The sequence below is a fragment of the Vanacampus margaritifer genome, chromosome 14 (assembly GCF_051991255.1).
Source record: "Vanacampus margaritifer isolate UIUO_Vmar chromosome 14, RoL_Vmar_1.0, whole genome shotgun sequence".
Classification (NCBI taxonomy): domain Eukaryota; kingdom Metazoa; phylum Chordata; class Actinopteri; order Syngnathiformes; family Syngnathidae; genus Vanacampus; species Vanacampus margaritifer.
The window spans coordinates 16,222,456-16,244,705 of record NC_135445.1 but is presented as its reverse complement, the minus strand read 5'-3'; the positions used below and the strand labels follow the sequence as shown (position 1 = coordinate 16,244,705).

Sequence of the window (22,250 nt, the reverse complement as noted above, 5' to 3'; positions counted from 1 at the left end):
TTAACGAGTGCCTTGCTGGTAACAGTGCATGAGTTTGACAGCTGGTACCTTGCTTTCTAAACTTGTTTTTCACTATTCTGGACCAAGGTTACTTTGTGATTCACTCTCCACTCACTCCATTCACTCTCTTCGTAATTAGTTCGCTGCTGTTTTGCTTTTCTGAAAGTAGCTTGGAAGTGGAAAAAGGTTGGAGACCCCTGGCCTAGCATCATCATGTAGAGCAACAGCAACAGTTCTCTTTTTCAGATATCAGAAAGGTTGTTGCCATGAGTTGCCATGTTGAACTTTAAGTTCTTCAGAACTTTCAGCAGTATGAGTGAGTTAGCGCTGTAATACCAAATTTAACACACTTGCTCCCTATTCACACCTGAGACCTTGTAACACTATTGAGTCACATTACACCAGGGAAGGAAAAGGACTAATGCCCAATACCTGCCCCCTAACCCTAAACCAGAGGGGAGAGATAAACGAGACAAAGGATGCTAGGTGAAGAGGAAGTAATGGGATTGGGCCTGAGTGTGCTAAATTTTGGCATTTTCACTTAAGGGTGTACTTAATTTTGTTGCCAGAAGTTTAGCTATTAACTCTTTGACTGCCAGACGTTTTCAGAAAAGGGATGCCGTCAGTGCCAGCCGATTTAAGCATTTTGACTGACCTTTCAAGGTCCACAGAAAATTTTGTGTTTGGACTATGTAAACACACATACTACCAAATGAAAGATTGGACTCTCATCTTTCATCAGAAAAAAAGTTTGTTTCTACCTTATTCCGTTTTTCAGTAATCAACAATAGAAAATGGTTAGTTTCACCCAAATGCTCTGTTTTGAAACAAAAAAAGGGAGAAATCAAGCTTTTTGTGAAACGATATTATTTCATGCACTCTAGTGAATTTGAGACCTTTTTTTTTTCCATGAATGATGCCACAAACACCTAAACAGTGCTTTACTTCTGTAAAACACTACCACCAACAATGAAAAAGTGTTTTTTGATAGCAAAATATGTTTATTTACATTCAACAGTGTAACAATTTGACAAAACAATTTGGCAAACTATTTACAAATGTGTGCAACCGTGGTACTATTTACAATTGTGTGGATGTTTCAAATACAGTTTTTCTTTTTGTAACACTCGCCTGCGTGCAAGGCGACGCAGCAGGATTTGCACAACAGATTAGTTTCACTGCGATGGCCCCTTAGCGTGCAGACGCTACACTTTCTTGCTGGCTTTTTTTTCCGGGGAATAGCAAGTATATACTGCAATGTGTGTTTGGCTATGTTGCCATCAAGTCTACTCTCAGGATCATGATACGATGACATTACGGTGGTGTTACGTCTGGCTTCCTCATGTCCTTCAGTTCCTATACCGGGTGGTTGATCCATCTTATCCGCTCCATTCATGGTGGCCTCGTAGTCCATAACCAGTGTCTTTTCCGTGATCAGACTGTACCCACTCCTCCGATGAATATGCATTGGACTCGGGGCACTCTTCGTCGTCCGATTGAACGTCCGCCTGTGCGTGCTCGGTTGTGCTCCGCGTTTTCCGGCGTTAGCATCGCTAGCCGGTGAGGCTTTATGACGTGATCATAGCCGCCGCGTCAACCTCGAAGTCACCATCATCATGATCGTCGTCATCAATGTGCTCTTTAGCATTGGTCGATGCTTTTCGTCTTTGAAAAAAATGCTCAAGCGTGAGCTGCTTGCAACCGGTCGCCATTATGGCTTCCTCAGCCATTGTCCCCTCAACACTCTAGCTCCGCCTCACGTCTTCTACTGACGCCTACCCAATCTTGTCCAAAGAGAGTCATCGCTGCCATCTAGGGGCCAAAAATAGGCATTATACTAACTAGATCTGCTTGATACTTTCAGCACAGCTGGCCAAGGCTTTCCTCCACCCGTTTCCAAAAAGAAAAAAAGAAAAAAAAACTTGGTGAACGTCTTTGGCGCTCCTCTGTAGGTTTTTACTAAACGTCATTTAACGTTTTTGGCAGTAAAATAGTTAATGGCTATATTTTGAAGGAACAATACATTTACACTTCAATACAAGCTGTACACTGACCACTTTTCATTGTGTCAAAATGTCATTCCTTCGGTGTGTCCCATGAAAAGATATAATTAAATATATGCACTTGTGCAGAAATGAGGGGTCTGCTCACTTTTGTGAGATACTGCACCTTGGCTTGGACTGTCATTCACCGTCAACAATGGCAATCATAGGCAACAAATCTGCAACTTCTCCCTAGGTCAGCAGCTGACTGCATGCCATCATGCCCTGGGAGCGTTGAAAAATCAAGAGGATAAATAATATCCTCTTGATTTTTTGTTGTCAGCCATTGCAAACTCTGGCCAGGATTTATGTTCCAAGATCTTGGATGTCATGATGACAGTGCCATGGGAGCTACTGCAGCTTTCAGAAATCCTTGCTCATACGCATACTACGAGCACAGCAGGAAGGCAGGGAAATAATGAGCAGCTATTTTTAAAAACGATTGGGTAACAAGAACACAAAAGCAGACTGGGGAAAAAAGATATAGTGCAATATTTGCCAGGATGGGTACAGGGTGGGGGTGATTTTAAATGCCACATGGAGAAACCTGATGTCAATAATCCATAAAGTGATTTGTAAAATAATTTTACAACATATAGTAGTATTATAATTTATTATTTTGTAAAACATGAATAACCTCACCATGGTATGGGAAAGGCCACAAGAAGGATTAAACAGTAAGTGCCAACACTCAATTTAATAACAAACACATGTAATGGCAATATTTATCATGATGTTATTAGTAAAGCAGCTGCAAGTAAGCCCAAGGACTGAAGCAAGTGAAGCGATCAAACAGCAGGGTGGTGGGTTGCCTCTGGACAAAGCAGTGGTATGTTGTTATTTGTAGATTGAACCCTGTGGCTCGGGGGCAGCAGTAAACACAAAATCACTGAATTGTTGTTGAGCTGCACAAAACCAGAAACTTGTGTACAGTATATCTTTAATCAAATATATCAGACTCCAAAGGCATGTCACATAGATAAGCAAGTGCATTTTGCATTTCGCTCTGTATTGCATTTGCATGTGGACAGTGGCCTCAGTTTGCGATAAGCACTGCAGCTTTAGGGTCAAAATTGGGGCAAGCGTACACGTTATGATTACATGAGCTGCATCTCACACAACCAGTCATCGTTTACTGCAGTCACTGTGCATGCATGTGCTGTGTCACATTTTATATTGAACTTATTTTTCCCCCTCATCCATCGTAGTGTGTTGCCATTCTTCCACAGCAACAATGTAGCTGGAGTTTTATGTCATCTTAATGCCTTTACATAAGCATTTTGTTTCTCTGTCCCAACAGGCTATTACTAAGGCCCAAGGCCATTATGCAATGTCCATATGCAATGCATGTGTGGGCCAGATGGAGTGACAAATACCACTCACAAATCTCTGATGTGTGTTGTGTTGAGAAATGGAGGCAGCCATAGTCCTCACGTGCATGTGACAACCACTGGTGAAATGACTAGATAGATTTAAAAAAACAAAAAAAACAAAGTATTACAAATATAGTAACAATTTGCAGGGAAGGGATGCTGTCATAGTTCAAAGTTATCTTTATAAAAAATTCAAAAGAAAAACATTGCAAATGATGACTGCGAGGACATCAAGGCATTAACAATGGGACGCCAGCTGGTGTGTCCCTCCTGACTGACTCCAGCTACGAACAGCATTCAACAAAGGCAAGAGAGCATGAAAGTGCTGCCTGTCAGTCATGCCAATGAAAGTGCAATTGTCATACAGGGCTAGACTGATGATGAAGCACCATTGTGCAATAAACTGTATAGTATGCGGCAATAATACGATTTATTCAGACAAACTGTCACTTTTTTTATTTTGTTTTTTGTTTTCTTTCAGGGATGTGATTTGACCAAAGTGAAATTATCTGAAAATTTAGCCGGGGGTCTGGGGGCCGCTGGCACCCAGCTAGGTCCAGGGCAGTGCCCAGTGGGGGGGGGGGGGGGGGGGGGGGAAAGCATGAACAAATAATTATATCATGACCAAATGAAAAGTAACTCATATTAGAGCATACCACATTTGTTATAGCAGAAGATGTTATCTGTCGGAGTCATGTGCATACACAATGAACTACTAAAAAATAAAAATAAAAAATAATAATAAATAAATAAATCGATTTTTTTTTGGGGGGGGGGGGGTAAAAAAAGCGGAATTCCGCGAATTAGCGGAAAAATCACATCCCTGTTCTTTTATTTTTACAAAGTCAAAACTTTTTTGGGTGGCTTATGTACTTCTAAAAACCATATCCCACGTAGGGGTGAATTTGAGTTTTTTTCATCAGGGTTTGTTGTCAAACATTAGCAAACAGTTTTAATGATTTTTCTTGGTGTATATATAGTGACCACTGACCAAAGGTGTAAGTTGCCCCCACAGACTCTGCTTTTGTAAACTAGCCATTCTCTAAAAACTAGGGATGCACCGAAATTAAAATGGTTGGACGAAACCTAAAATGAAAAATGCTTGGCCGAAAATATCCAATTTAATACAATAGCCTGTTTAACTTGCACGAATAATTCAAGAGTGATAAGCCCGCTTTAGCTTTCACACAAGCACACAATTAAAATGTTTCCGGAATAGCAGCTCACTCCCATCATGCTAACTAGAGATGTCCTGATCCCGATCATGTGATCGGAAATCGGAGCTGATCATGTCATTTTCAGTTAATCAGAATGGGGGGGAAATATGCAGTATACGTTTTAAACTACGCAGCATCGCAACACAGCCAGACGAAAGTAAACATAGCGAGTGGGGAGACATTCTGGTAGTTGCCATTGGAAGCTAACGTGACGCTAGAGCCATGCAACAAAGAAAATGTCTGCAGTATGGAAATATTTGAATGTAGAAAGCGGTGATAGTGCAATAGCGACTTGCAATGTGTGAATATTGAGCATTTGGTGTGGTGGAAAGGACAAAGCTGCACCCCCCTCCGCCCCCAAAATAAAATAAATACATTTGAAATGTTTTGACTTGGTTTAAACCACTGCTCCACCAAACATATAAAATGGTCATGTTGGGATATGTTTTGTAAAAAAATAAATGAATGAATAAATAAATAAATAAATAAATAACAAATGAAGATAATTTGGGATGCACTTTCTTCCTCTCCCCATTACATTGCAGAGGTATCAGATCAGGACTCGGGAGATCCTCAAAATCATGTGATTGGGATCTCTCTCATGCTAGCTGCTCTCTAGCTTTGAGGCTAATGTGGGCAAAGTAAATGATGATTTAGCCAAAACAAGACAGGCTGTCAACTATTCAAGGCCATTAAGTTAAGTTTTATTTCCGCTCGTCCTCACACATAGTTAGACAGTGAGAGATGTTTAAATGGTGTAGGGGTCGGTGTTATGAAGGCTTTGTCATTGTGTCTTGTCTTTGCAATTTGCATCCAAAGTTTCTCTAGACTCTGTCAACTTTGCAGCCCACATCTTAACACATAAGGAGATTAGAAAATGTCTGAATATGTTTAATGAACATATAATGTATCTTTGAAAGAAAAGAAGGATACAATTGTACCATATTTTAGTACGTAGGCCAATGGGCCTATGGGCCTAATGTAGTGGCTATAATGGTACTCGAGAACATGCTGGCAGATCATAATCCTACATGCTACTTACTGTAGTAACCGGCCTGATATTATGGAGTAACCTTATGATAGTGATAACCACTATAGGAACTAAAGGGAAGAGAGATAACTAAAATCAATAATGCCAGGAGATATATAAAATTATCTCTACATGGGCTAGAACATGTAAACAATGTCATTTAGACAGTAGTTTCACATTCAACTGATGGCTCCTATAGTCAAAAGACACCCACGTAGAGGCCCCCCCAAACACAGCAGACTTGTGTGACATTTGCGTAACAAGAACCTATCTAATCAAATCTAAAAAGAGATACACGTTTTGGAGGGAGAAATGTTGTCTTAGTATTGCAAGAAATAAAGAGTTACCCAAATAAACTTTGAAACCTTAACTAATCGAAACTATGCGTGAGGAGCGGCTCAATGTTCAAACACGTCTGCAAAGATCCACACATACAAGTATCGACACAAAAGGGTACATACCTGGTAAAATGTCGTCACTTTTCCTTTCTCTGTCTCCAGAAGAGATTAATCCAAAAATACGGAGGCTTGTAACAGATACAGCTGCAAATATGAGGGTCAACGAGACGTTTACTGTGTTGCTTAAATTCACCAGGTTCACATATGCGCTATTTCCTGTTTCTCGCAGGTATGTGGGCGTGGCTCAGTAGCAGGCAGGTGGTTGTTTGCGCAAAAGTTTCAGTTGGGCCCAGAAGTGACGTCATCGACCGAGTCATTCATCCTGTCTAAATAATAAACTGGGGGTAGTCATGAACTGTTTCAGCGCAAATCCTTAACTAATAAGCTTTTTGTTGTTGTTATTTATTTTACTAACTTTTTTATAACTGATCAAAAAGTTCGAAGCGTTTGAGTATGGCTAACCTCTTCTGTCTGATGTTGAGTGCGGTCGTGGTTTTGTTTTGTTTTTCCTTCTTCTTTTGTTTTTTCAAACAAAACTTAGCCTTTGTTATCGGTGAGGAACTTCCTTCTGGTTTCAACCACAATTCAATATGGTTTCAGGAAACAATGTTCTATATATGTCTTTGCGTATATAAGGCAATTGTTTGAAAGGAAAAATTAACATATTATGCTTGTACATTTAAATACAGAGAGCAAAATATTAGAAAATTCATTACATGCGCTCACTGGCAAATGTTTGCATCCATTAATGTAAATAATTGGTGTTTGTCTCATATATAAAACAAAACAAACAAACAAAAACTACGAAACAAAAAAAAGTTTGAATTTACAAAATAAAATGGGTCCCCACTACCCACCCTCTCATTTCGGCTGTGGTAACACTGTTAGTCATTAATAGTGGTACTAGTCCATAACTTTTACTTTGACACAAAAAATCCTCAGTACCTACCTTGTACTCTGTGTGACTGAGAGTATGTCAGGGGTCAGCAACGTGATACAGCAGATCGCTCCAAAGGGTCACATAAATAGGCCGCGGACTTGTTTTAAAATAGCCCACTAGTGAAGGAGCATTGTGATTTTCTAGGAATGTTAGTAAAAGGGATCATTTGAAAATGTAGCTAATGGAAGAGATTGATAGAAATAAATTGTTTCATATATTGGTATTTACAGTATGTTTCCTAATTATTGTGGAAAAATCATTAACACTACTGTAGTATTATTATTATTATTATTATTATTATTATTATTATTATTATTATTATTATTATTATTATTATTATTATTATTATTTTAGACGTAAATTGAGCAAACGTGTTAATGATAAGTCTGTAGTGTATTAAATTGGTAGCCCTTCACACTAATCAGTAGCCAGGGAAGTAGCTCTCAAAATTCAAAAAGGTTGGCGACCCCGGGACTGTTTTATTGTACCGGTATATTATCGGTGCGGCACGGCGCCCCCTTGTGTTTGAATGAACATGGACCAAGGTTGCTTATCACTGTGGTTGTACAATAGTTTGCAAAGGTAACTATTCAGAACACTAAGGTGTCAAATAAATTGATAATTCATAGATTGATAGTATATACTTTCTGACGTTATTAAGCCTTACAGCACTGTAAAGAACAACTACAACAATAAGCCTATTATTAAAGGAATATAAAAATCACAATTATGCTACTCACCTCTGCAGATGGTTGGTACTTATATATAAAGTGGTGAATTTGGCTGTTTCAATAGAAATAAAGAAATTAAGACTCCTGTAGTTTGATAAAATAATAAAACCAACATTACAAAGATTCATATTTCAAGAATTTTATTATTTGATGTCTACATAAGATCCAGGACACCACATGTTATGTCATATCTGTCACTAAAGAGTCACTATAAGGACTGATATATAATTGTACATATATTACATTATGTGATACTTCACAAAAAGAAATCCATAAGTATTTCTATTATACAGTCATACAGCTCCAAACACATTTGATTTTAAAACATTTTAAGGCAGATGGAAAATGAGGTGACATGAAAGCAAGAGATTTCAATATTGCCACAAACTGTTCAGTTTAGATACAATGTAATTGTAAGCAAACATCATTAAGATGGAAAATAAATTACATGTGCATGTGAAAATATTTGCCCAGGGATCCAGCCACTGAGAGAATTTGAACATGTACACATAAAACAAAAGCAAATGTTGATTTAATAGCATGAGTGATGTAGCAAAACCAAGCTACTATATTTGTCTGTGTGATTTGGTGTGAAGTCATTCAGAATGTTCTTTCTAGTTGGACTTGAAGGAAATGAAAGGTCTTGAGCATGTAAATGCCTGTAGTTTACATCATATGCATGCTATTGTGAGGTCTTATATAATGGCATCGTGCGCGTGAGGTCATTCTCTTCTAAAGGCTTCCTGGAGCGCATCTACCATCTTTCTCTCTTCACTGCAAAACAAGACAACCAACAAACAGTCTTGTTAACAAAAAACATCCTTGAATCTATGCATATTACATATTTAATAAAATTACCTACACATCTTGGCCGATGAGCATTAAAGTAATTTCCAAGAGAATGCTAAGGTTGTTTTTTTGCTTGAAATTGTTAAAAACAAAGAAGTCAAAAAGAACATGTACCCAAGCCAAACGAGACACAGGTGGAAATTAAAAAAAATAAAGCACACAAGTAACCATTCACCCCCAGAGCTTTGTTATCTCACCTGAACCAAAATTTTCTCTTCTACTCCATCTAACGGTTCCAATCATCTGTGTCCGTGTTTGTAGGTATGCCATGTGTTTTAAGTACATGTGTAATGCCCTGTGGGGGAAGCAAAAATGAAAGCGTGCAACCAATTTGATGCCTGGCCCTGCAGTTTTGTCTGAACCCTTCTGATCTTGTTCAGTGAGTCTGTCAATCTTTGTTCAAATTTAGGTAGGTCAGATGTGAATAAAAAGAAACCTGAGATCTGACACTTTTATAAAACAATACATTCATCTATGGATGTAAACTGTAAAATCCTAGCTCTAAATAGTACACATAACATGTACTTTAATATACCACCCTAATTGTTGTCTATGTAAATATAGAGTACATTATACGTACATACACTTTAGTAATAATCACTTAAGTTGTCACTACGTACAGCAGCATACAGGTACATTTTATTTGATGGGTTTGTATTAATTTTGCTTTCTTTGAATGAAAAGGCTTTCCTTACCACCATAAGCGGTTCTAAGCATAGTTAATTTCCTTTGAATGTCCCTATTTTCTGTCAATCGCGTTTGAGAGATTACCCCAACGTCTTCAGGCTTTCACATTGCCTAATAATTACTTAAAGAGGCCTGACAAACAGCTTCATATAAGCCTGAATAAGGATTTACTGGTTATGTAAGAGAAGTAGTGTAGAAAAACTCCACTCAGGGAACTTGGAGTTGAGCTGACACATGATAAAATCGTTCCAGCCTCAGAGTCAAACTGTCAAGATTAAGAGGGTAGAAAAACACCTAAAGAGGGAAGTCCCCCAAAAAAGATTTTATGCTTGGAGGAAGGAAAGTGAATGTTCAGTCTTAAAATTGTGATATAGTACCCTATAAAGTTCGGCATCTGAAATACAAGCATGCTTGTAAAATAGTACGGTTACACCGTAGGATCCTTTAGAGCGTTGCACTTACACTACTGAAAATGACGGCCAAGTTTAATTGACATACTGTATGCCACGAACTAGAAGCTATCCTAGAAGCAGTCAAAAGTAACAAGAAACAATTACGCTGAAAAATATTATTTGAATTAAAATTAGACTTTTGGTTAAGAAATTTTGTTGGCTAACTTCATGAATTCTAACAGCAGTCTGGCAGATTAGCTTGAATTGATTTCATGTTAGGTATTGTTGGTCATCTTTACAGCAACACAATAGCCATTTTGTACTGGGCTACTGAATGGTTGTTTATCAATTACCGGTAATTGTTTTGACTATATTCAGAACATTCTTTCATAAAGCCTGATCAGAGACCAGGACTGCCAATTAGACATCTTGTATGCATTACATTTTCTTATTTTTTAAAGGCCAAGATATATTTATCGAAATACTCAGTAAACTAATTACTTGGAAATAATTACTATCTTTGTTATATATGCTGTCTGTTTCATCTTGGAAAGATCTGTCTAATAATGGTGGGTTCATGTACGCATATAATGTTATGTTCCATCATATGAAACAAACATGACACAATGTTTTTAGTGCATTGAACAACATCACACATCGACAGAGATCCTGTTTGAAACCAATAAAACGATAAATAAACTAGTGCAGTAAAACAGCACTCCCCATGTTTTTATTTTTCTTAAAAAAAGAAGAAGTTGATTTTCACTGAACCCATATTCCTATCATCCCAATATCAAGGTATCTGTCATGAATATTAAGATCAGAAATTTTGTTCATATGGTTTAGCACAAAATTTTCTGTTGGTTAGGTTTAACATGATGAATACGTGATTGTGTTTCACAAATAGAGTACTGTATACTGTAAGATTATTAAAAATGTACATCAATGTAAATACTCCCCACCACCACCTAAAGAGTGAGGTCAGGCAACAACTGGTCTGACCTCTTGTACAATATGTCTCTACAGTAACAAGAAATCTCATTTATACCACTTCCCTTGCAAAAGTTTGTCATAAGAATTTGGGCTGTTGTCAACTGAAATAAGGAATAGAGAGAATTGCAATGCCTAAGGAATCTATGTGAAAAAGTCAAGTATGCAGTTACTGTAATTGCAAGTATTTCATACCAAGTAGACATCCGGTTCAGAGTCTGACTGGCTTCTGCTGAGGGATGGCAGAGGGTCATCCAGTGCAAGTGTTGAACTGGAGGCGCTTCTGTGCTCACTGCAGCGTAAATAAATACAGGTCAAAACAAGAGCAACTGTGATCATTCTAAAAAGTAAAGTGGAATTGCAGCACTTGAAGGTATTTAGGAGGTTCAAACTGTGCAGTATGTAGCATTTTTTGTTGAGCAATGTTCTTTGTGTATTTTTTTTTCCACTACAAAGGGTGCCATTTATATACCTGCTATCGAGGTGCTCTTTTTCAGTGGATTTGAAAGTTACAGTAGATTTTGGTAGAAGGTCCGGTTGCTTGGTTGGAATGCAAACTGTTGAAAGAAGCCAACATATCCATAAATAAAAGCTGAGACATTTTACAATGCATCATGGATGTTTTTTGTTTTGCCTTTGTTTTTTAACATGGGCAGAAAAATGTCGATGAAGAACAACAGAGAATAAGCAAGGTGGTTAGTGCTAAACCATTTTACCAGTATGAAATACAGAAATTATTGTTACCATCTAGGTTGTCCATGCTTTGTGCTTTCTTCTTCTCACACTCCTCTTTTTGAGGAGAAAGTACCTCCTGCGAGGCTGACTTAACTACATAGAAAGAATTCTTCTTCCTCTTGGAGGATGCTCCTCTCAAAGCTGTAAAACACAACAGTGCAAGTGTTTAAGAAAGGACAATTATTTATCAAGGCTTAGTGACATGCAGCACGGCAGCAAAAATAACTCACGGTGGATGCGTTTGAATACGACTGAGCCCATAAATTTAAGAAATCTGTCAGCATAGAAATTGGGCCTGTGAACTGACACTGTGTCCTGAAAAGAAAAGAAAAATAGGTTTTAGTACTGACTCGTGTCACGGGACTGGAATTTGTAGATAAGTATTTATTTATTTTATTCTAGATAAGTATTTATTTATTTTATTCTATTATCATTATTATTATTATTTTTAGCTACTTGACTCAGGCACAATAATTCCATATTAATTTGTACACATGGCAATAAAACTCTATTCTATTCTAAAACACAAACAAAAAACTGTCAGTCACTCTTGACATGCAAAAGATAGGAAATATGTGATTGCACATACCCCGTCATGTAAAAGTGATTTCCAGGAATGTTCCACCTTCTTAATGAACCTGACAACGAAAACGGAGATGTACTCCATAATCCACATAAAAATACCAAACATTATATTGACAGTGTATTCATGAGAGGCACTGTGAACCTGTAGGACTGAAGGATGTCAATAATTCCTAAAAAGATGAGCAGGTTTTCGTCTCTATGCTTGGCCGGAATTCCACCAAAACTGAAATTGAACACGTTTGAAAAAATAATCCACATTATTTTCCCAAGGATGCATACAGTGGAACATCGATATAAAGGGGAAGTCAAACGCCCAAAATGTTCTTGACAATAATATGCTCTATGCAACCCCGCAAGTCTAAGTATGGTATTTTGGTTAATATTGCGTTAGTGGAAATTGAGTTAAGCAGCAAAATCCAGCAGTTTTTATCAATATCAGAAGGCGGCCATTTTGCCACTTGCTGTTGAGGGAAAATTACATCACAGTTTCTCAGGTCTAAGGTAACAACCAATCACAGCTCTGCTTCAGAAACCAGGTGATTGGTCGTTGTCTGAGCCTTGAGTAACTGTGATGTCATCTTCAGTCGACAGCAAGTGTCAAAATGGATTTTGCTGCATAACTCATATTTCATAAATGTAATATTAATCAGAATGTCATGTTTAGACTAGTGGGGGCACATATAACATATTATTGTCAAGAAATGTTTAAGGTTGACTTCCCCGTATCTGTATCTACCCTGTGTTCCATGTGTTGCGTTTCTATAAACTGAATTACAAAACGTTTCCTCACGTGTCGTCATCAGCCACTGGATCTGGGTCCTTCACAGTCCCCTGGATGGATTCGAGGGCAGTGGAGTAGAGAACTCTCTGCTTCTTGCTGTCACGTCTGCTCTCTCTGCTCAACGCCTTGCGATTTAAAACGTGGATTCCCAGCAGCAGGCTGTAGTCCATGATCTTGAAGCTCTCTAGAACCTACAAAGAGGAAGAGGAGGTTTATCAGCTGAATGCTGTATGCCAGGCCTGGACAACCCACATGCGACTTTTGTCCGGTTTCATGCAGCTGTCGTGCTGGTGTACCAAATTTGCTCTCAAAATGGGAGGGGGAAATCCAAAACAAAAATATAAACATGAACACAGAGCGTTTAACAGTTTTTGTTAAATGTAATGGCAAGCCATTCAGCCTTATACTATATGTTAGGAATCATTAGAGCATTTCATAACTTCAAATCTTCAGTCCACTCCATGCAATCAACTAGGAATTTCCAAAGAGGACTTGACTTTTCAAGCCAACAAGTTTTTATTGGAGGACTGTCTCTTCCAAGCACAAGTTGCTCATTTTGAAAGGTCAGGCAGGAAAGTAGACGTAGTTCCCAAAATTTATGAAGTCCTCGTATCATCTTGCTTGGAACATTGCACTGGCTAAAAAGCCATATAATGAAGGGGAGTTCATCAAAACATGCAAAAGAGGTACGGGGATAAGGGGTGGTTTATGTGTGCCAACGTGTATGACGTGGGTTTATACGGTAACACAGTAAAAATTGTGGCTCTTAGCCTCTGACTGGTTGGCCACCCCTTGCTGTATTTTCTTTATTTTCATCAGATTTTGAAGCAGCGGAGTGAGTTTGTGGTTAGTTCATCTGCCTCACAGTTGTAAGAAAAATCCTGGCTCCGGATTTCCTTTCTTCGGGTACTCTATCTTTTTCCTACAGTCCAAAAACATGCATGCTAGATTCATTGATGACCCTAAATTGTCCATTGCTGTGCGTGTTTGGCTGGCGACTATAGTTCAAGGTATGCCCTGCCACTAGCCCACAAGGTCAGCCGGGATAGATTTCAACTCATTGTCGTTCCTAGTGATGTGCTCTTGATTCTGATGAGAAGGTGACCTTTTTTTCTTTTTTTTTTTTTTTTACAGTTCTTCAAGAAATGTGAGTAAGAGTACAATGCAAGTGTGGCAGACCTAAAAAAAATCCCTACTGTTCCTCTGCGATGCAAGATCGGGTCCAAATTAAGAGGATTTATTATGCAACTACATACCAAAGTACAGTTTTGTACACTAAGTCTCATCATAATGTCACAAAGAAATATTGTATTTTAAAACAAAGACTTCCTTGAGCTGAGAACTGTTACCTAATAGAATGAGATCAGAGGAGCCAATTTGTGCTGCAAAGACTAATATGCTTGGTTCTACTACCATGTCTTAATATTCTTGGGCCAACATGCAATCTTGAGCTTTATGTAGCCTTTTGGTCTCCTTGTGTGAATTTTGTGGCTGTCATATGAGATTGTTAAATTACAGAAATTTTGGCAAGGGAGCTTTCATCAATTTGCTGCATCCTGTGCATCCTTAAAAAAAACAACAACAACGTGGCGGTATTAACAGCCTGAAGTATGGCTAAATTACAAGTACGTACCACATTTAGATGAGGCACACTCATAGAAGACCTGTTACTCAACTAATATTGAATTAATCTTGTACGTAAACACATTTGACCTTAAATATTATTAAACGTTCCGTTACCAGTGGAAAACACCAACCCAGGCGCAACAAAACAATTACAACTCATTTATGTTCTTTATTTAATGTGATCCAATTTTAAGTATTATTAAATATGTAGCTTTGGATAACTATTTCTTTCCAGTTTCCACACATGGATAAGATGCCATATTAACCTGCAATTATTTTAGGTAAAAAAAAAAAAAGGAAATGGGAAAAAAAAAGCTTAATGTTACCACACCCGGCAGTCTCTCTGCAGAGTCTTCATCAGGGCGCTGTAGGTCTCCGCATCAAAGCACAAGCCTTCATGCATATCTTGGAAATCCAAGTCTTTGAATGTAGGTGAAGACTTAGCGCTTTCTTTGCGCGAAGCACGACGTTTGTAGGAGGAGCCCTTCAGGTCATACTTGTAGTGCATCTTGATGGCACGTGGCAGGACGTTGTTCATCACCACCACACGGACAGTGACGCCAACACACTGGATGCAGTAAAGGCCATAGAACTTGGGTAGCAAAGTCCTCGGGTTTTGGTTCAGGTTCTGCAGAAGTGAAAGCAAACATTTTATTAACTCATTCACTGCCATTGATGGTTATAGACGTCAAAAAATAATTTTAACTATTTCTATTATTTTTTTATTTATTTATACTTTTGTTAACAAGAGTATGAAAACCTAGATTTGTTTTTATTGTACATTTAGAACAGATATAAAATTTGGGATTAATCGTGAGTTAACTATTGAAGTCATACGATTAATAGTAAAAATTTTAATCGCCTGACGCCCCTAATTTTTAATAATCATCTCATCAGGCAATTCAATTTTTTAATTGTAATTAATCGCATGACTTCTCTAGTTAATTCACAATTAATCACAAATTTTATATCTGTTCTAAATGTACATTTTCACACTCTTGTTAACAAAAGTGGGAAAAAAAATGTTAAACTAATAGAAATAGTTCAAATGAATTTTTGACGTTTATAGCTGTCAATGGCAGTGAATTAGTTCATAATTAAAGATGTAACCAACGACATGATGGGTTTGGCCAAAAAATGATAAGATGCAGGTTATGTGTTAAACTTAACAATAATGGCTCTAACTGACCACCAAACTAACTAATCACTGTTGACACAGTACAATTGGAATTAAATACATTGAAAAGATGGTTTGACATTAATAAGCTGTCCTTAAATATGAGTAAAACTAAATTTATATTATTTGGCTATCGGCAGACCAATAATATAGTACAAATTATGATCAATAACATCAAGAAAGAGTACCGGTATATGAAAATATATTTTTAGGTGTTATTATTGATGATAAGTTGTGCTGGAAGCCGCATGTAAACTATATTAAAACAAAAGTATCCAAAAGCCACTGGAGGACAGTATTAGTAAAAGACATCTTCAATCCATTTTTTTTTTTTTACATTTGTTGTACAGTTGCTTCATAGTCCCATACATGAGTTATTGTGTGGAGGTTTGATGGCATACATACAAATCAATAACAAATGGTTTCTATTTACGAAGCGGGCAATCAGGATAATAAATCGTGCTGATTGCCATGCACCTTCCAATAATATAGATTTTTTCCAAGTCACATATATGGTACTCAAATTCAATGATCTGTTGGATTTTAAAATAGCCCAGTTTATGTTTGAAGTAAATAATAATATGCTCCCTTACTGTGTTCAGAGGCTTTTCCCAAAACAGAGTTTTTTCATGAATTATGAACTGAGAGGAACATTCATGTTTAGAAAACTAAAACTTCATTTTCTGTTTTGACTGATGATTGTTTTTGACCTCATAAACTACAGATAAATTAAATATCTAATCTAGGTGTAGTCCAGCTGTGGCATTTCTTTCCTTATAATCCCCAAAAAATTAAAAGACAGGTGATATAAATGTATTCACCATGTAGTAGCCAGGAAGCAGCTTTTGCAAAAACTCTGCCTCTTTCGGTTGCACAGTCTTGATTATGAACTCATCATCACTGGTAAGGTAGAACCAGGAACTGCTGGCACCAGGGTTGGACAGCTCGATCAGAGGCTCATTACAGATGGAGTACTGAAAATGACAAGGAAACAGTAGCCTTATCTCAACACACTGTCATGTTCAAATAATGATGATCTGGGCATGGCATTATCTAGCACAGAGGTCACCAAAGTTTTTAAAACTGAGAGCTACTTCTTGGGTATCTATTAATCCGATAGGCTACCAGTTTGATAACACTTCTGAAATAATACATTTCTGAAATCAAAATAATATTAATTTACTGCTTATGAATCCACTGTTAATAATTAGGAAACATACAGCAAATATCAATATGTAACATTCTCTGCCTGTTTATGTTTTCAGATGGTTACTTCTACATTATAACATTACTAGAAAATCACAATGTCCCATCACTGATGAGCTATTTTTAGAACGGTTTCACGGGCTACTCGGGGTCCTTCAGGTCCACTGCAGGCAACTAGACCTTTTTTAGGGGCTCTAAATCACCACACCCCAAAAAATAACATTGGTTATGTTTTACCACTTTGGACTATCTTGTATGCTCAGTGTTAAGAAAGATTCATCTTTGGATTCGTCCATCCATCCATTTTCTTAACCGCTTTTCCTCCAAGGGTCGCAGGGGGCGCTGGAGCTTATCCCAGCTGGCTTCGGGCAGTAGGCGGGGTACACCCTGAACTGGTTGCCAGCCAATCGCAGGGCACACAGAGACGAAGAACCATACTCACAATCACACCTATGGACAATTTGGAGTGTTCAATTAACCTGCCATGCATGTCTTTGGAATGTGGGAGGAAACCGGAGTACCAGGAGAAAACCCACGCAAGCACGGGGAGAACATGCAAACTCCGCCCAGGAAGGCCGAAGCCCGGACTCGATCTCACGTCCTCTGCACTGGGAAGGGGACGTGCTAACCAGTCAACCACCGTGCCGCTCAATTTTGGATTAGGGTAATGAAATTAATACAGTTGAGTAATAAAACTTACAAGATAGTCGTCTGGTTTGATGCCAAAGAGTTCCCGAAAGTAGCGGAATGCCAGTGGTGCATATGTTTTTAGACGGAAGTCGGGATAGTGATGCGCTGGAGTCATGTTGCTGCCTTCACTGGGGAACAAACAAAATGGAATTGTAAATGAGCTGTTTGCTGAGGTTAGCCAGAGCAGTTGGTTTTCTTAAATGTTGCATTTGGGTTTTTTCAAATGCTATTTTCAAGACGAAAACAAACCACAATCAGATATTGTGATACTTAGGCCTTCACAAAGATAACAATAATCACATTTGATTTAGAGGTGTTTCCAACGTTTTTAGTATCCTCACATAGCCACATTAGTGAATAGCTTTCAAATAAAAAGTTTAAAATAAATACTTACTGACAGACTGTAATGTAAAACTAATTATTGTTTCCTGAGGTTATACTTAGAGACATTCAGCCTCAAGGACCATCATTTTATTTTTTTCAAACAACATGTTTTGGATTTACTTCGGATTGTACAGATTGGGCAACCATTGCTGGGTCCACTAAGTGATTCATTAAAATAAAGACATATGAATTATTCATTGTCTTATTGCTATACGTTGAAATAAAAGTACCTTGGCAGGAAGACAGTCTCTACTACAGAGAAATCCTGCATAAGAACATCTCTGTCAGGTTTGGAGCTAAGGTTTCCCACAGCATAACCTATGGCCAGCTGAATGGCTCCTTTCATGGCAGCTGGTGTTGGCTGAATGGAGAGGGGGGGAAAAAAGAACAATGCTAGAATGTACACTATGTACTACAGCCTAGCACTAAAGTTGGTGATTCACAGACACAATGACAACATTGTCAAAATAAACAAAATTACTTTTGTGCTTATTACAAGAATGAATTTGAAAGCATTAGATCAAGATAATGATACAACTTGCTTTCGTTTAGCATGTATTTCCTCTATGTTGTGCTTAGGAATACAATTAAAATATTCAAGTGTTATTAAAATGTATATAAGTACCGTGTATTAAAAAGGAGTGTACATTTTTCCATTCAACAAATTATGGTGTAGAATCTTTCCGTCTGAAAGGAAAGACAGTCAATTTGAATGCACTTGTTTTGAACAAAATGCTCTATTTTATTGTAAGATCAAATCAAGTTTCATGGATCTGATTGTAAATTTGTACGTTTTATAGATCCCTGAAAATATCTCAACCATTAAAAGCATCAAACACGACACACACAATATACAACAATTCAAATTGATTTCCATTTCATATATTTTGTACTAAAATGTGTTTTATTCAGGAAATATTTAAAATATATATATTTGTCATTATCGTACGCTTTGTCCATGATTGAAGAGATACCGCAGATAACTATCCTGTGTTTGTTGGTTTTTAAATTGAGCTTGGCGAGATGTGAAGTTAGCTTGATTATATATATATATATCTTTAATCCAGAATAAATGTGATGATGCACTTACCTTTTTGTGATCTTTTGCCGCTTTGGAGGCATGGTTTCCTCTCCCTGAACTGATTATGCTGCTGGTTGACATCTTTCAAAGAGACAGAACTTGACAAAGGGGGAAGTAAGGATGAGGCACACCAGGTTCCCCTTTACCGTCAATCAGGCCTTGAATGGATATTACCAGAACTGCATTTTGCAAGTAAAGTACTCCTGTAGAGAGATGAAGAGTCACACAATGCGGACTGGTCTCAGTGCAGTTCTCTTTATGCTCTGTAGAACAGTTCTTTACCTTATACAGCTTACAAAATTGTGCAAAGCTTTCGGTCCAAGCTCTGAGGGTCCTTCAATGTTTGTGTGAGTCTTTAGCTCAAGAATCCGTCACAAAACTCTTGATCCCAGCTAAGAAGGATTGGCAGAAAAATGTTGCTTACCCAATCCGCCTGTTTTATAAGAGGAAACAGAATGTTTAGATAACACAATCAGTCATCATTTCACAAGAAGAACATAAAGTGGAAAAAACAAACAAATATTCAGATTAAATGTCCTACTAAAGGATAGGTAGTGGCTTCATAAGATTTGATTATGTAGCCTACTCTTTTAGCTTGTAGTTCTTGCGTTATTTTAACAATTTAATTTTAAATCTATATAGACATTATGTCATTATGACATTCTGTATCTGTTTTAGATATAGATTAATATGAATGTGGGTTGTTCCATCTTAGACTGCGAAGTGACCTAAAGAAAAAAAAATATTTTGAATGGTGTACATTTATGTTGTAAGTGCCTAGATGCAATATTTGTCATTTGCTAACCAATAAGAATTCAGTACTAAATCATGAGAAAAATTCAGCAATAGGATTTTATATTGAAATGAATGGCGAAAATGAGGAAAAGTTTTATGTGCACCCCGCACTACCAAACAATTGTGAATCCTGAAACAACATAGTTCCTGCATATATGGTTTATTGAATCATATTTTCCCATAAGAATGCTATACAATTCAATATTTTCAAAGACTTCATAGACAAAACAGCAAGTCAATTTGTAACTATTGGCAAAGAGGATATGGTGGTTGCAGATTAACCCAGATGTTGATAAATTAATAGCAAGACAGGAAACCTAAAAAAAAAAAAAAAAGAGAGAGAGAGAGAGAGAGAGAGAGAGAGAGAGAGAGAGAGAGAGAGAGAGAGAGAGATTTCTCACAAGCAGAAAGTAGCATCAACCAGAGTAAAAAAATAACTAATAGCTAATGAGAAATGAAAAAAAACAGGAAACTACAGTAATACAGGAAAAAAAGACAACTGGAAGGAAAGCTCAAAATGTGATTGTGTGCCACAGGTGAAACCAAGTGAAGTTCAGAGACGATAAGCACCTAACTGACAAGATGTGCATGATCACAGGAGGAGCAAAACCACAGTTGCAAAATTAAACAGCCAAAAAATGCTTCAAGATCAAAGTGCCAGATATATTTCAGTGGAACTGTGAAAATGACAGTGTATTACTTTTTAAATAACTTGCTATTGTGAGCATGATCAATAACCATTACCATTCAACCACGGACAACAGTAAGAGTTAATCTTCACCACAATCATGACTATCTGTCTAGAGTGAACTAACTGTTATGGGGACTTGTATTTTCAGGATGTGTTATTGTAGTCTGACTTGAGGTAAACAAAACTGTTTCTTGTAGGTCATTCGAGAGGCCTTTGCACATGGGTGGGTCACTTACAGGGTGAATATTGTTTGTACAGATTAGCAGCATACGACAGTGAATTGTCTCAACGCCCTGTGACAATTCGTTTTAGTTTCCTTTTAGCAAACATACGCTGATTAGACATAACAACAAAGGGTACAGTATGTTTAAAACAATAACAAAAAACATGGTGTTAATGGTAAGGGCCTGAGTGTGATCTGATTAGTGAAAGGAATGTGTGCATATGTGACAAAAATAAGGTTCTTATTGTGACTGATTGCACACATAACATAATAAGCCTTATAAGCCTTAGCCTATTTAATATGAGTTAATCAGATTTGTTTCAAGTTGGTGATTGTTATAAACATTTATTTGAAGCAAATCATTTCAAATTCAACCTATTTTCACAATATATTTCTATCAAAAGTAATGCCCTGTAATTTGCATAAATTCTGTTGGTTATCGCCCCACCCTAACCCACAAACTACTATGAAATGACAACATGTTTTATTTGCATAACTTTTTAGGTATATCCAACATTTTGCGGTGTTTTTTCTAACATTTTTGGGGGAGGTAGCAGATTGCTGTTCTGGCACAGTGCTACTCATGATGCTGTCAAATTAAATACATATAAATAATATACTTTGTATGCTCCATCAGCCTGTACATTTCTACATCATTTGTTCAGGTTTGTCAGTAACTGAAACTTGTCTGACTTTGGAACCCAACAAAAAAAAAAAGAACAAGTTGAAACCATAATCCCTGTACGGAATTTAGGTAAGTAAACGACTCGGGTCTACCATCAGTGACTCATTTTATGATTTCCTGAAATTCTCACGTGAACATTTTTTAAGATAAAAATAAATACATATGTGCAGGTAATGAGATTGTAATGTACAGTGAATGTTGAGTACAAATGTATGTACAGTATTTAATGTACCTGTACGTTCTTAACTGGTTTGTTTGACAAGTATCAGAATACTGATAACCTGCTTCTTAAGATGTCAGTGAAGAACAGTGGCGTTTATTTCCTCTTGCTACACTACCGTCAAATTATCTTCCGTATGGCTGACAGCCAATGATGATCATTTCTGACAGGAATTCCTCAATCTTAAGTACAAGTGCCTCCTTACATTAAGTAAAAGGTCTGCTGAATGCTGTCTTACCTCAGGAGGCATGCTTTAATGAAGAAAGTCAGAGCGGGTCAGACGATGTAAACTCTGTGGCAGGCTGTCTGTGGTGAGAAGCCAAATACAGCAATAACTTCCTCATTACTTCCTTCCCCTCTCTCTCTTTGTCTTTCTCCACCTATCTGTTGTACTTCAGGGGCCAGACTATAGGTGTCGGCTGAAGATTTCCCAGCCTTCTCTCAAGCTCCGGATCTAGTTTCCATCCATTTTCTGTAGTACTGATCCTATTCAGTGTCTTGTAAAGCCCGCAGTATTACTCCCTGGATCACCGGACTAGCACGCTGGCACAGACAACCATGTGCACTCACCTTCCCTCATGCAAGCAATTAGTCTTTAATGATCCTAACAAACGTGTTTTTTGGAATGTGGGAGGAATCAGTGAGACAAAAACACTCACAATAAAGTCCAAGTTGAGATAGATTCAGACTTGGAATCTTGATGTGAGGCAAACACTGCTCAC

General features: G+C 37.6%; 1 protein-coding gene across 4 annotated transcripts; it reads right to left on the bottom strand.

Moving 5' to 3' along the window:
• Nucleotides 1–7,854: 7,854 nt before the first annotated feature.
• On the bottom strand, nucleotides 7,855–21,956 carry pip5k1ba (phosphatidylinositol-4-phosphate 5-kinase, type I, beta a). 4 transcript variants are annotated; one of them, XM_077543057.1, is made up of 16 exons: nucleotides 21,767–21,956; nucleotides 19,197–19,347; nucleotides 18,924–19,117; nucleotides 18,064–18,194; nucleotides 17,460–17,577; nucleotides 16,375–16,527; nucleotides 14,708–15,004; nucleotides 12,760–12,941; nucleotides 12,112–12,192; nucleotides 11,974–12,022; nucleotides 11,615–11,699; nucleotides 11,394–11,525; nucleotides 11,122–11,206; nucleotides 10,845–10,941; nucleotides 8,778–8,875; nucleotides 7,855–8,505 (listed from the first exon to the last, which is right to left on the bottom strand). In XM_077543057.1, exons 3-15 carry the CDS (start codon nucleotides 18,993–18,995, stop codon nucleotides 8,807–8,809), a joined length of 1,551 nt encoding a protein of 516 aa, XP_077399183.1. In that variant the 5' UTR covers nucleotides 18,996–19,117; nucleotides 19,197–19,347; nucleotides 21,767–21,956; the 3' UTR covers nucleotides 7,855–8,505; nucleotides 8,778–8,806. The 4 variants fall into 4 exon arrangements, with proteins under 4 accessions (XP_077399183.1, XP_077399185.1, XP_077399184.1 ...); XM_077543059.1 differs by lacking the exon at nucleotides 8,778–8,875 and having other exon boundaries at nucleotides 21,767–21,952; XM_077543058.1 differs by lacking the exons at nucleotides 19,197–19,347; nucleotides 21,767–21,956 and having other exon boundaries at nucleotides 18,924–19,187.
• Between the last annotated feature and the right edge of the window lie 294 nt (nucleotides 21,957–22,250).

Excerpts from the sequence above, each read along its gene's own strand:
- pip5k1ba (XM_077543057.1), bottom strand. The coding sequence starts at position 18,995 with ATGTCAACCAGCAGCATAATCAGTTCAGGGAGAGGAAACCATGCCTCC. Across the intron at positions 16,528-17,459 it reads TCAAACCAGACGACTATCTT|TACTCCATCTGTAATGAGCC; the intron begins GTAAGTTTTATT and ends TGTCATTTTCAG. Across the intron at positions 15,005-16,374 it reads TGCTTCCTGGCTACTACATG|AACCTGAACCAAAACCCGAG; the intron begins GTGAATACATTT and ends TCACTTCTGCAG.